This window comes from Panthera onca, chromosome D3 (assembly GCF_046562875.1).
Source record: "Panthera onca isolate mPanOnc1 chromosome D3, mPanOnc1 haplotype 2, whole genome shotgun sequence".
Lineage (NCBI taxonomy): Eukaryota > Metazoa > Chordata > Mammalia > Carnivora > Felidae > Panthera > Panthera onca.
In genome coordinates this window covers 31,595,001-31,610,916 of record NC_138350.1, presented here as the reverse complement: position 1 = coordinate 31,610,916, position 15,916 = coordinate 31,595,001, and the positions used below count along the sequence as shown (strand labels likewise).

Here is a 15,916-nt window from a genome sequence, read left to right as displayed (position 1 = left end):
TCTAGTATAGGTTAAAATTTTCCTTCCACTCTTACATATGCCATTTGTATCCCTCCCCAAACTGTGTGTCATCATAAGTTTTAAACTAGTGCTTCACATAAACTCTGCACTTTAGTCATAAAAGAAATGATACCCACCACCTATCATGTACTGAGCTCTTACTGTGTGCCAGATGCTGCACTGCTTTATATAGAGCTCATGAATCTTCACAACCATCTGTGTGATGTACACTATGGTGATTCAGCTCGTAAATAAATTAAAATGGTTCATTTGGACTCTACACATAACATTTTAAGTCACAGTGATGAATAATAATGTAAGAAAATAGCTAAAATGAGGTCATAAATTATATGAATATTAATTCCAACTACCTCCATTAGATATTTATCCAAATCCACTATAAAATAGTTCAATTATCAAATATGTAGCCTACTTCCTGAGTCCTTATCCCTTCCTGAAACAGGTACCGCATCTTTTAAAATGGAAAAAGAGTGGCAGAAAGATAGTGAAAAGCAAGTCATATGGGAAACTGATTGAACATTTCTCATTTGTAAGGAAGCTTTATGAAAATCTTTGCTTAGGGACACCTGGGTGGAGCAGTTGGTTAAGCATCTAACTCTTGATCTTGGCTCAGGTCATGATCTCACAGTTTGAGTTCGAGTCCCGCATCGGGCTCTGCACTGATGTTGCAGAGCCTGCTTGGGGTCTGTCTCTACTTCTCTCTGACCCTCTCCCACTTGTGCTCTCTCTCTCTTTCTCAAAATAAATAAACTTAAAAGAAATAATTAAAAAAAAAAAAGAAAATCTTTGCTTAATAAAATGGATTCATACACTTGCATTTAAAAACAGATTCTTTTAAAAAGAAAGAACAGATTTAATTTTATTTAAAAAAATTTTTTTAAGGTTTATTCATTTTTTTGAGACAGAGACAGAGCATGAGTGGGGGGGGGGGGGGCGGGTAGAGAGAGAGGGAGACAGAGAACCCAAGGCAGGCTCTAGGCTCTGAGCTGTCAGCACAGAGCCTGATGTGGGGCTCGAACCCACGAACTGTGAGATCATGACCTGAGCTGAAGTTGGACGTTCAACCAACTGAGCCACCCAGGTGCCCCTAGAACAGATTTAATTTTAAACAAAATCAGATATGAAAGAGAAGAAATAACAACTTGACACCACAGAAATACAAAGGATAAGAGAATATTATCAAAACTTATATGCCAACAAATTGGACAACCTAGAAGAAATGGATAGATTCCTAGAAATATACAATTTTCCAAAACTGAATTAGGAAGACATCTGTGAACAGATGAATTATCACCAATGAAATTGAATAAGTTATCAAAAAACTCCCAACAAACAAAAATCCAGGACCAGAGAGCTTCATAAGTAAATTCTACCAAACATGTAAAGAGGAATTAATACCTATTCTTCTCAAACTATTCCAAAAAATAAAAGAAAACTTCCAGATTCATTCTATGAGGTCAGCATTACCCTGATACCAAAACCAGATAAAGACAGCACAAAACAAAAGAACCACAGGCCAGTATCTCTGATGAACATAGATGCAAAACTCCTTAACAAATACTAGCAAACTGAATCCAACATTACATTTAAAAAGTCATTCACCACGATGAAGTGGGATTTATTCCTGGGATGCAAAAAAGTAGTTCAATATTCACAAATCAATCAACATAATAAATCACATCAGTAAGAAAAATGATAAAAAACCATATGATCATTTTAATAGATGCATAAAAAGCATCTGACAAAGCACAACATCCTTTCATGATAAAAATCCTCAACAAAGTACATTCAGAGGGAATACACCTCAACATAATAAAGGCCATATATGAAAAACCCACAGATAATATCATACTCAATACTGAAAAACTGATAGCTCTTCCCCTAAGATCAGGAACAACACAAGGATGTCCAGTTTCACCACTTTTATTCAACATAGTACTGTAAGTCCTAGCCACAGCAATCTGACAAGAAAAAGAAATAAAAGGCATCCAAATGAGCAAGGAAGAAGTAAAACTCACTATTTGCACATAGCATGATACTATTTCTAGAAAACCCTAAAGATTACATCCCAAAACTACCAGAACTGAAAATGAATTCAGTAAGGTCACGGAATATAAAATCAATGCACAGAAATCCACTGCATTTCTATACACTAATAAGCATCAGAAAGAGAAATTAAGAAAATAACCCCACTTACAATTGCACCAAAAATAATAAAATACCTAGGAATAAACATCGTATTACCATCATAAGGATGGTAAGAAATATTTTAAATAATATGACGGACAGTGTTGAAAATTCAAGTTAATTTTCCACAATACCAATAAATATGAAAGCAGTAGTACTCACCTCCTTTGCACTCTTAATTTTAGTCAGAAATGTATGCAGCTCCATTGTTTCTGCAAACAGTGCACGACATACTGCCTGATAATGATTTGGTGCCTCTGATTCAGTTGGCAGATGAGCAGCACATAACTAGAGAAGAAGAAAATAAAACAATAGGGCTCATTTATTATTTTGGGTTTTTGGTACCTAAAAGACAGATATACCCAGTATATTCCTATTTTTATATCAGACAGTAAGGCAATCCCCATCATCCAAAGCCTAATGCATCACAAAATCATCAGTAAAATTATATGGAAAAAGTGGTCCACTAACAAACGGCCAATAGTACAGATGAGCTTAGTAAAATTAGTTAGCTTCTATTTGAAAATGATAGGACATATATAAAAGTTTTGGTTGGAAGTAGAAAGGGAACTACCATTTACTAAGTGTTAATCATAATGCAGGTATTTTAATAGCTGTCATTTACTTTTTACCATGCCAGGCACTATATTTGACATGTCATGTACACAGCATAATATCATTTACTCTTCAGTGTAGCCTGGAATTATCTCCATTTTACAGCAAAGGAAACTAAAGCTAAGAGGACTCAAGTGAATTGTCCACAGTCAGAAGTTGACATGACGGAGAAGAATTAAACATAGTTTTATGGGTTTCTGAAGCCCAGGCTCATCCCAATACATGCTGAATTGTGTAATGCAATAAAAAGACTGTTGGGATGACATGTGGACCACAGGGAAGATGCTCCATCAGTAAATGGAGAGTGCAGCAAAGAGAGCAGAGGGCAGAATAAGTCTGCTGGTCGTATCTCCAGTCTCGATGTCTTTTACCGTACATAGTCCATAATCCCCCCAAAACTACCAGTGGGTAAAAGATGCACAACAATTTAGAAAACTCAAACGCCATTTAATATATTAGATTGGAAAGATATCCTATCAAGGGTCTAGTGCATGGGAATAATTTTGCTTTTTTGTAAAGTAATAATTTTGTAACCATGTACTATAGTTATGTTTTAAGGGACTTCATTTTCTTTAAAAAGATGTAGGTTCTCCCTTAATTCTTTACTATATTCAGTAAATTTGACATTAATACAATTACTGAAAACATACATTTTATTGTATTTTAATAATTTCTATCCATTGGAGAATAAAAGATGTCTTTGTAGATTATACTATCCTTCATAATGTGCCTTCTGTTATTTTCATTTGTAATAAGTATCACATGTCATTTATTAGATTACTATCTTTAATAAAGTATATTCTTCTCAAGAAAAATACCTTGGGTTTCAGTAAGAAATTTTCCCCACAGTACCCAAAAGGAGGCTAAGAATTGATTTATCAGAAAGCACAAAAAACAAAAATCTCACAAGCTATACAATGGAATATTAGTCATAAAAAAGAATGAAATCTTGCCATTTGTAACAACATGGATGGTTCTAGAGAGTATTATGCTAAACGAAATAAGTCAGTCAAAGACAAATACCATAAGATTTCACTCATATGTGGAATTTAAAAACAAACAGATGAGCAAAGGCGGGGGGAGATAAACCATGAAACAGACTCTTAACTACAGAACAAACTGATGGTTACCAGAGGGAAGGTAGGGGGAAGGGTAGATGAAATACGTGATGGGGATTAAGGAGTGTACCTCTGATGAGCAGCAGGTGATATATGGAAGTGTTCAATCACTATGCTGTACACCTGAAACTAATGTCGCAGTGCACGTTAACTAACGGGAATTTAAATTAAAACTTTAAAAAAACTCACAAGCTTGTTTTTCACAGAGCTACCAATGAACAGAGGATTTTTCTGCATACTTACTTTTATACACAGAAGACAGCTTCCAATATACAATTTCATATCCAAGGTAATGAAAAGCAACTGCTAAGAGTTTCATGTTCATCTAACCAATCCCATAATTTTACATTCTAATTACATGGTGTGAAATACGGCATAATATTTTTGACTATAATTCCCAGTAAGAAATATATTTTATACAAGGACTCAAATACATGCCTACATCTATGTTTTATACACGAAAATTTCACAAAACAAAACTTACACTAAATCGATTTCATGCTCCACTAATAGGCTGTGACCAGCAACTTGAAAAAACACCGGTATAAAAGTAATAACTAGGTCTAAAAATGTTTTTTAATGCACATGACATAATCATATATATATATGATATATAATCATATATATATATGATCCAAAGGAATTCACAAATAACTATTGGAGCTAATGAGCAATTTCAGCAAAGTTGTGGGATACACAATCAACACACACACATACAAAGGTGTATGTCTATATCAATGAGCAAGCAAAAAATGAATGGTTTCCCTCCCTCTCTGTTTGAAACTATTTTTCCACTTCCCTTCTCCCATGGTTCTGTTAAGTTTCTCAAGATCCACCTATGGGTGAAAACATGATATCTTTCTCTGACTGACTTATTTCACTTAGCATAATACCCTCTAGTTCCATCCACATTGTTGCAAATGGCAGGATTTCATTCTTTCTCATTGCTAAGTAGTATTCCATTGTACATATAAAGCACATCTTCTTTATCCATTTATCAATTGATGGACATTTGGGCTCTTTCCATGATTTGGCTATTATTGAAAGCACTGTTATAAACATTGGGGTACAAGTGCCCCTATGAATCAGCACTCCTGTATCTTTTGGATAAATTCCTAGTAGTGTTGTTGCTGAGTCATAGGGTAGTTGAGAGTTGATGGGGGAGGGAATGTGGGGGAGAGAGGAAAATGGGTGATGGGCATTGAGGAGGGCACTTGGGATGAGCACTGGGTGTTGTATGTAAGCGATAATCACAGGAATCTACTCCCGAAACCAAGAGCACACTGTATACAACATATGTTACCTGACCTGACAACAAATTATATTAAAAATAGAAAAATGGACAAAGTACTCATCTAAATGTTAAAAAAAAGAAAATGAAGTTAAGAAAGCAATTCCATTTATAAAAGTATTAACAAATGCTAAGGAATAAATTTAACTAAGGAGGTACAAGACTTACACACTGAAAACTAAAAATATTGCTGAAAGACTCAAATACATGGAAAGACATCCTACATTTCATGGGTTTGAAGACAATATTGTTAAGATGGCAGTAATTACACAAAGTGATCTAGAGACTGAATGCAATCCCTAACTAAATCCTCATGGCTTTTTTTGAAGAAACAGAAAAGCTGATCCTAAAATTCATATGGAATTGCAAGGGGCCCCAAATAGCAAAGACAATCTTCAAAACAACAAAATTGAAAGGCTCATACTTCTTATTTCAAAACTACAAAATTACTGTAATCAAATCAGTGTGGTATATAGGGAAAGACCTATAGATCAGTGGAATACAATTAAGAGTCCAGAAATAAACCCATGTATCTTTGGTTGATTAATTTTTGACAAAAGTGCCCAGACCATTAAATTAGGAAAGAAAAGTCTGTTCAACAAATGATGCTGAGAAAACTGGATAGTCACATGCAAAAACACAAGAACAAAACAACAAAAAAAATTAAAAAATAAAAAAATGAAGTTGTACTCCTATCTTATACCATTTATAAAAATTAACTCAAAGTGGATCAGACACCTAAATTTAACAGCCCAAAATATAAAACTCTTAATGTTTTGGGGCGCCTGGGTGGCTCAGTCGGTTGAGCGTCCGACTTCGGCTCAGGTCACGATCTCGTGGTTTGTGGGTTTGAGCCCCATGTCGAGCTCTGTGCTGACAGCTCAGAGCCTGGAGCCTGCTTAGGATTCTGTCTTCTCTCTCTGCCCCTCCCCCACTTGTGCTCTATCTCTTTCTGTCTCTCAAAAATAAATAAATGTAAAACTCTTAATGTTTATTTATTTTTGAGAGAGACAGAGAGACAGACAGACAGAGTGCAAGCTAGGGAGGGGCAGAGAGAGAGGGAGACACAGAATCTGAAGCAGGCTCCAGGCTCTGAGGTGTCACCACAGAGCCCAATGCAGGGCTCGAACTCATGAACTGTGAGATCACGACCTGAGCTGAAGTCAGATGCTTAACCGACTGAGCCACCCAGGCAGCCCCAAAATATAAAACTCTTAGAAGACAACACAGGAAGGGATAAACCTTCACGTTCATAGATTTGGTAATGATTTTTTAGATATGACACCAAAGGCATAAGCAACAACAATATGGATAAATTAGACTTTATCAAAGTTAAAAGATTTTGTACACCGAAGAACACTTTCAAGAGACCCACAGCACAGAAGAAAATATTTGCAAATCACATATCTGATAAGGGCCTGCTCTGCAAAATATATAAAGAACTCTTAAACACAATGAAAAAGACAACCCAATGTAAAAACTGACTTGAACAGACATTTTTCCAAAGAAAATATACAACTGACCAAAAAGCACAGAAAAGGATGCTCAACATCATTAGTTATTAGGGAAATGTAAATCAAAACCACAATGAGATACCACTCAGACCCAGTAGGATAGCTATAAAAGCAAACAAACCAAAAATGGAAAATAATTGTTGATGAGAATGTGATGAAATTGGAACCTTTATGTATTGCTGGTAGAAATGTAAAAGGTACAGCCACAGTGAAAAACAGTTTGGTGGCTCATCAAAAAGGTACCATGTGATCAGCAATCCAACCCCTCAGTATACAGTTGACCTTGAACAACATGGGTTTGAACTGTTCAGGTGCATTTACATGAAGATTTTTAAAATATAAATACATTTAGTATAAAATGTAATTTCTCATGATTTTCTTAATAACATTCTCTACCTTACTTTATTGTAAGAATACAGTATATAATACATTTAACATACAAAATATGTGTTGGGGCGCCTGGGTGGCTCAGTTGGTTGAGCGTCCGACTTCAGCTCAGGTCACGATCTCACGGTTCGTGAGTTCGAGCCCCGTGTCAGGCTCTGGGCTGATGGCTCAGAGCCTGGAGCCTGCTTCCGATTCTGTGTCTCCCTCTCTCTCTGCCCCTCCCCCATTCATGCTCTGTCTCTCTCTGTCTCAAAAATAAATAAACATTAAAAAAAAAAATTTAAAAAACAAAAAACAAAAAACAAAAAAAAACATACAAAATATGTGTTAATTGACTATTCATGTTATCTGTAAGGCTTCTGGTCAACAGTTGGTTTGCTTAGTTAAATTTTTGGGGAATCAAAAATTATATGTGAATTTTCAGTTGTGCAGGGTGTCGATGTCTCTAACCTCTGCACTGGTTCAAGAGTCAACTATAAATCAAAAAGAATAAAAAGCAAATTTTCAAACGAAAACTTGTATACCAATGTTTATACCAGCAACTCTTCATAGTAGCCAAAGGTGGAAAAAATTCAAATGTTCTGAACTGATACATGGAAAAACAAAGGTAGTATAAATAGTGGAATCTTATTCATTCATAAAAAGGAATAAAGTACTGATACACACTACAACATGGATGAACCTTAAAAACATTATGCTAAGTGAAAGAAGCCAGACAACAAAAGGTCACATATTGTATGATTCCATTTATATGTAATTCCCAGCATACACAAATCCACAAAGTCAGAAAGCTGATTAGTGGTTGCCAGGGGCTGAAAGATGAGGGATAAGAAGTGATGAGTAGGGTTTTCCATGTGAGGTGATAAAAAATCTCTAGAACTAGATAATGGTGATGGCTGGACAATACTGTGAACACACTTAATGCCATTAAACTGTACACTTTAAAATAATTTAGGGGCGCCTGGGTGGCTCAGTCAGTTAAGCATCCGACCTTTAATTTCAGCTCAGGTCATGATCTCATGGTTTCTGCGTTTGAGCCCCACGTCAGGCTCTGTGCTGACAGCACAGAGCCTGCTTGAGATTCTTTCTCTCTCTCTCTGCTCCTCCCTTCCTCTCTCTCAAAATAAATAAATACATTTTTAAAAACCTATAATAAAATAAAATAATTTAAAAGATAAATTGTATGTTATGTGTATTTTACCACAATTTAAAATATGTATTAAGGCCACCTGGGTGGCTCAGTCAGTTAAGTGTCTGGGCTCAATTTCGACTCAGGTCTTGATCTCACAGTCTGTGGGATCAAGCCCCGTGTAGAACTCAACACTGACAGCACAGAGCCTGCTTGGGATTCTCTCTCTCTGTCTTGCTCTCTGCCCTTCCCCCACACACGCTTTCCCTCTCTCTCAAAACAAATAAACTTTAAAAAATATGTGTTAAAAACTTAACAAAAACCAACAAAATTCCACAAAGTCACCATTGACACAGAGGAGAAATAATCCCACAGAGGAGAAATAATCCAAGTGGTTATTTCACTGCCCATGAGCTGCTTGATTTTTATTTGGTTCTTTGTTCCTAAATGCATTTCATTTAATACTCACAAGAAGCCAATTTATGGATATGGAAACTGAGATTTAGAACAACTAAGCAATTTACTCAAATCACACAGGTAGGCAAGAGAAGTGGAATCGAACCCATGTAGTCAACCTCCAAAAGCCAAGTTCTTATGCACTCTAAATGAATGTAGATTACTTTTGTATTATAGAAAATCATATTTTTTAAAGTTTATTTATTTTGACAGAGACAGTGCGAGTTGGGGAGGGTCAGAGAGAGAGAGAAAGAGAGAGAGAGAGAGAGAGAAGGAGAGAGAGAATCCCAAGCAGGCTCCACACTGTCGGCACAGAGCCTGACACGGGGCTTGAACTTGCGAAACTGCGAGATCACAACCTGAGCAGAAACCAAGAGTCAGACTCTTTTTTTTTTTTTTTTTTTTTTTAACATTTATTTATTTTTGAGACACAGAGAGACAGAGCATGAACAGGGGAGGGTCAGAGAGATGGAGACACAGAATCTGAAACAGGCTCCAGGCTCTGAGCTGTCAGCACAGAGCCCGACGCGGGGCTCGAACTCACAGCCCTCATGGACCGCGAGATCATGACCTGAGCTGAAGTTGGCCGCTTAACCAACTGAGCCACCCAGGCGCCCCAAGAAAATCATGTTTTTAAAGTGTTTTAGCATACAACATGGTACACAGCAGGCATGCAACAAAACCATCTTTTACAGTTACAAAAAAAGAGACAATATGGGGATGGAGGAACATAATGAGAAAAAGAGTAGGTTCTATCAACATGATATTATACGACCTTGGACAGTTTATTTGACATTGCTGGGTTTCAGTTTATTTCTAAAAGGAGAGGACTGGACTATGTTATGTCTTACTTAACCTACCTGCCTTTGTTCTATGAATAAATTTTTAAGATCAGCTTTAAATGCCACCTAAAGGCTGATGACTCCCCAACTCCTACTCTAGGCCACTCCTGGTGTGTGTTTGTCAGAAAGAGATCTATTTTACCTTTATTCTTGAAAGGTATTTAGGTTCTATTCTAGAGCTTTAAAGAATCATTCAAATCGTCTTCTGGTTTCCACTCTTTTTATTGAGAAGTAAGTAAAGGTGCAGTCTCATTTTCCCTCTAAGATTTTGTTTGTAAGTTTTAGCAGTTTAACTATAAGGAAACAATGTTATTTTCATTTTTTTTTCTCTTGATTTGTGGAGTTTCTTGAATCTGTGGCATAGTGTTTTCCATGGTTTTGGAAAATTCCTAATTTGTATTAATTATTAATTAATTAATTAATAATTAATTATTATGTTGTTACCTTAGTATGTATTAATTTTTAGTATTCAAATATTTCTTCCATCCTCCCTTTTACTTGCTCTCCTTTTAGAACTTTAATTAGATGTACTGCCTTTGTAACTGACCCTCTATTCTATATTCTTTATTCTTTTTGTGTCTTTGTGCTTCATTCTGAGTATTTTCTACTGACAATATTTCATTTCATTCTTTCTCTCTTCAGCACTGTCTAGTCTATTAAACCCATTCACTCAAGTTTTATTTCAGTTATTTTATTTTTTGGTTCAAAATTTCTAGCTGGCTCTTTTCTAGTTTTCTAGTCAAGGTTTCAACCCTGACTCTTGCAACCCTGAGTTTCAAGAATGATTTAAAATATGTGATTTAAAATTAAATTAAAATTCAAAGTCAATCTGAGAACTCCATTATCTGGATTCCCTATATAGAATCATTAATACTATTGCTAGACTCCAAATAAATTTTCTGAAGTTTTCATTAAACATATAGGACCCTGTTACATGTTTTCAACAAAACTTGAAAATACCTGAAAACCTTGACTAGGTAGATGTGATTAAAAAAAAAAAAAAAAAAAAAAAAGACAACCTACAAATACTTTCTTTTTAAAAAAATTTTTTAATGTTTATTTATTTTTGAGAGAGAGACAGACAGCGTGTGAGCAGGGGAGAGGCAGAGGGAGACACAGAATCTGAAGCAGGCTCCAGGCTCTGAGCTGTCAGCACAGAGCCCGAGGCAGGGCTCAAACCCACGAACCGTAATATCATGACCTGAGCCAAAGTCAGACGGTTAACCTACTGAGCCACCCAGGTGCCCCCTTATAAATACTGTCTAACATTTTGAAACATTTTCATTTTTTTGTCAAATAAGTTAATATCTGTATTTTTGAAGCAATGCACCAACTACAAGAAAAAAATTTATTTGGTATCACATCAAAGATGTATGCCAGTAACTCAAAAATTTTATATATTATCTACTGATGTTTCTTACCCTAATTGGTGTCAAAATACTATACATACCATCAAGTTTTTCTTAAAACCTTGGCACAATTGAGAATAGTTTTTGCTTAAACTCCAAATTCCAAAGCATTTAGCAATCCAAGTCACCCTTTGTTTAGAAACACATAATTGCGATGTGTGTAAATTCTATTATCCCAGAAAAGAAAATGGCATAACCAAAATGGTATCTTCTGAGATCTTTAGAATTTATCATATAATAGTCCTCTGTTGATAACATCGGACTCCAATATTTTCTCACAATTTATTCTTGATTATTGAAATTCAAATGTTTTTAAAAATGTTCAGTTCACAAAGTTCAGAATTTTATTTGCAAAACCTAAGTAGAATATTATCTTAATATAACTAAAATGTTTTGCCTAGTGAGTATAATCACGTATTTATCATAAGAAATTAATAACAAAACAAAAAGTACAAAGACTATCTTCTTTAAATTTAGAATCATATAGTTAGTATAAATTACTAAATTTTTGCCTAAATCAGTAACAACAAATTAGTATGTTCCCAGCAAATTTCAAAACTTAGAGAACACAACATTCTGAAATACAGAGAACTGCAATTTCTTTGGAGTCTCTCTAGTTTGACTTATGAATCTTATTCACTCAACTAACCTATATTCACAGAAATCCTAATTCAGTAATGACAAGCTCAAACATCTTGCCCTCCCTTGCATATGTTCCATTAAATCAAGGCCACATTCATACATAGATGAAAATAATACATTTATCCTGTATAGGCTATTTATAATACATGTGCATTTTGAAAATGAAGACAAATTCTGCACCAGGTTAATCTAGTCTGGCATAATAAAATTAAATACATAAAGCTTGTTTCTATTTTAAATCACATTCTACAGTACCATTCTTTTCTCCCCTGAGGAGTTTTCAAAATAGTTTGCAAAATCTGACATTACATGGCAAACCAAAAACCTGCTAACTTTTTATAAGCAGGGGTTATTATGTATAAACTTTATATTTGCAGAAACATGCTGCATTTTGTTTTAAATTATAAATTAACACTGAAAGCATAACCTGTAAGACTATTCAAGGCCAATAATACACTTAATATACTAGAATTTTACAATTTTTTATTACATAAATGGTAAAAAATAAGAGGAACAGAATTTCTGATGCTAAATGGTGCACTCTGAATCACACCACCACTAATACACTATTTCAAATTACCACATTTTCCTTCATTCTTTACCCATATACCAGTATATGCAGAACTTTGTGGTCTCTTTTCCATTTATTAATACAGAAATTTTCCATATTGCTAAACAACTCACAGAATTATAATTTTAGAGATTATCTAATATTCCATGTAGTTGATACATCATTTCTTTATGAGCCCTTTATTTCATTATAGAATAGTATAAATAAATAATGCTACAAAACACATCTTCAAGGGGTGTCTGGATAGTTCAGTTAGTGAGAGTCTGACTCTTGATTTCAGCTCAGGTCATGATTCCAGGATCAGGGATTGAGCCCCATGTCAGGCTCCACACTGAGCATGGAGCCTGCTTAAAATGTTCTCTCTCTGTCTCTCTGTCTCTGTCTCTGTCTCTGTCTCTGTCTCTCTCAGGGTGCCTAGCTGTTTCAGTTAGTTAAGCATCCAACTCTTGATTTCAGTTCCGGTCATGATTTCACAGTTCGTGAGTTTGAGCCGCACGTCAGACTCTGTGTTGACGGTGTGGAGCCTGCTTGAGATTCTCTCTCTCTCTCCCTCTCTCTCTCTCTCTCTGCCCACCCCTGCTCTTCCTCTCTCTCTCAAAAAATAAATAAATAAAAACTGAAAAAAATGCATTAAAAAAATTCTTTCTCCCTCTGCTCCCTCCCTTGCTCGTTCTCTCTTTCTCAAAACAAAAACAAAAACAAAAACATATCTTCAATGTATCCATGTAACATTTTCACCTTTTAAAAATTATCTCTTTGAACAGACTCTTAACTATAGAGAACAAACATGGTTACCAGAGGGGAGGTGGGTGGGGGATGGAAAATAGGTGATGGGGATTAAGGAATGCACCTGTTGTAATGAGTACCAGGTGATGTATGGAAGTGTTGAATCATTCACTATATTGTACACTTGAAACTAATATTACACTATATAACTAAATAGAATTTAAATAAAAACTTAAAAAGAATAACCTCTTTGTACAGAGAAGAGATGGGTAGTTGGCAAAGGGAGAGGGAGAGGGGTGGGCAAAATGGGTGAAGGAAGTCAACAGGCACAAACTTACAGTTATAAAATAAGTCCTGAGGATGTAATGTACAGCATGGTGACCACAGTTAATAATACTGCATTGTATATTTGCAAGTTGCTGAGAGAGTAAATTTTAAAAGTTCTCATCATAGGGGGAAAAAATGTGTAACTATGTGTGGTGATGGATGTTAACTAGACTTATTATAATCACTTCACAATATATGCATATATCAAATCATTAAGTTGTACATCTAAAACTAACGTTATATGTCAATCATATCTAATTGAAAAAAACTTACCTCTTTGAAAAATTTCTAACAGTAGTATTGCTATCACAAAGGATTATTCTGGATATTTTTACGTATTTTAATTTTTTATAAGAAAAAATGTCAAAACAAAACTAGGTGAATAGTATATGAATCAGCATGTACACATCATCCAACGTTAACAATGATCAATTCATGGTCAATCTTATTTTATCTACTTCCTTACCTGCTCAGCTCCACCCTCTAGAATTATTTTATAGCAAATCCCATATATCTGAGTTTCATACATAAATATTTCAGCATATATCTCTAAAGATAAGAGTTCTTTAAAAAAATAAACACAATACTATTATCATATTTAAAATATGAGTAATTTCTAAAATCAAATATAGCATAAGGTAAAATTTTCTTGATTATCTCAAATAGTCACACACATTTTTACAATTTATTCATTTTCATTAGAACCCATATAAGGTTCATATATTGCAACTGGGTGCTATGTATCAAGTTTGATTTAATGTAAGTTTTTCCTCTCTCCCTCTCCATTTATCTTCTATGTATTTATCAAAGAAATTACATGATTTGTCCTATAGAGTTTCCCATAATCTGGATTTTGATGATTGTATCTTTATGGTGGTTTTAAAATGTTTCTATATCCCCTGGATTTCCTACAAATTGGTAGTTAGATCTAGAGGCTTGATCAGATTGAAGATCGATGGGTTTTTTGTTTGCTTGCTTGGCAAGAGTACCTCCCAAGTGGTGCTGTGAACTAAGTCTGCTGGTCTCTTGTGATGCCACAATGATTATTGCTATTATCATTATTCTTCTTTATTAGATTATTACCATTTTGCAATCCCTATTATTCTGTTTTCACATATTAGCTGGGACTTTTATAAAAAGAAACTTATACAGAACTAATTGGTTACCTAAGGTAACCTCTTCACGGGGAAAAGGCAGGATGAATTTGCTTATTTGCCAATTTTTGAAATAAGTTGATTCCCTAACAGCCTCTAAAGGTGACCGATGAGGGTTTTATTTTCACTTATGTGTTCATGTAATTCAGAATATTTGATGTGATTTTTAATTCATCACAGCTATTGTTCTTATCGATGATCAAATTTTTCCATCTTTGACCAATCAGAACTTCTTTGAGTTGGCTTTCGAGTCCTTTTTATATAATTCAGTAATCTTGGATAGTCTGTTTGCGTTCTGGTATAACAAGATGCTCCAGGCTATTTTATACGTCTCCTTCCCAGATCTCGAATTAGCCATTTCTCTAAGGAATCCTGGAATTCTTTTAATGGGGAGTGATATTTAGAGACCACAACCTGGTGGTAGCTGTGCTCACTGCTACTATGTGGTTATAGCTTTGTAGGTCTTCCTATGTAGTTATGTCTCCAGTGTGAGAACAGTTATGTTCAATTTGCCTTGAATGCAGGGGGAATTATATTTCCATATTTAACTTTGTTTTATAATTTAGTAAAACATTTATATGATTTCTAAATCAAATCTACAGAATTAAGTATACTCAGAGATGCTTCGCTTTAATGCCTGTCCTTGTTTCTGCTCTGTTCCTTTATCTATAGCTAATTTCTTTAGGTTTGATTTATCTTTCCTCTTTTTTAAAACAATATAAACAAATACCTTCATACATATTCTTAAATTTTTTTTTTAATGTTTGTTTATTTTTGAAGGAGAGACACAGAGCGTGAGATGGGGAGGGGCAGAGAGAGAGGGAGAAACAGGATCCGAAGCAGGCTCCAGGCTCTGAGCTGTCAGCACAGAGCTGGACGCAGGGCTCGAACCCATGAGGCTGTGAGATCATAACCTCAGCCAAAGTCAGACACTTAACCAACTGAGCCACCCAGGTGCCCCACCTTGTTTTTTCACCTAAACAATATACCCTGGAGAGAGATTTCCTCAATCCTTTCAGATAGTTATATAATACTTCACTAACTAGCTATACCCATAGTTAATTCAACCATTCCCCTATTAATGAACATCTGGGATGTTCCTAGCCTTTTGCTATCATACACAGTGAAGACTTTTAAATATACTGTCAAGTTATTTTATATAAGGGCTATGAAAATTTACACTGTAGCTATCAATTACTACATGAAATAATTTACCATAATTTCAAATATCAACAAAAGTAACTTCTTGCTTGCAAAAGAGTTACAAATGGCATTGCTTTATACGCATTCCCTGATTATTAGGGAGACTGGATTGTATAAGAGAATCAGAATCCCCAGGCTGAGTTCAGTGCCTCTTTCTGTGCTCCCTGAGCATTTCAGGTACACGTGTTGAACCACCACTTCTGTATGTTCAGACTGTTCACGAGGGTACTATATCTAGAAGGACATCTCCACATCACAGACATTGCAAATTCCTATTTATTATGACAATTTTCTTACAGATGGAAGCCAAGTATCTTGAAGAAG

The 15,916-nt window shown here is 35.1% G+C and overlaps 1 protein-coding gene across 5 annotated transcripts in view; it reads right to left on the bottom strand.

The window, feature by feature from the left end:
• SPIRE1 (spire type actin nucleation factor 1) overlaps positions 1-15,916 on the bottom strand; it is a 199,600-nt gene that overhangs the window by 95,005 nt on the left and 88,679 nt on the right. For all 5 annotated transcript variants that reach the window (XM_078435445.2, XM_078435446.2, XM_078435447.2 and 2 more), the window contains exon 4: positions 2,371-2,496. In XM_078435445.2, coding sequence (XP_078291571.1) covers positions 2,371-2,496 — 126 coding nt within the window. The remainder of the gene's footprint in view (positions 1-2,370; positions 2,497-15,916) is intronic.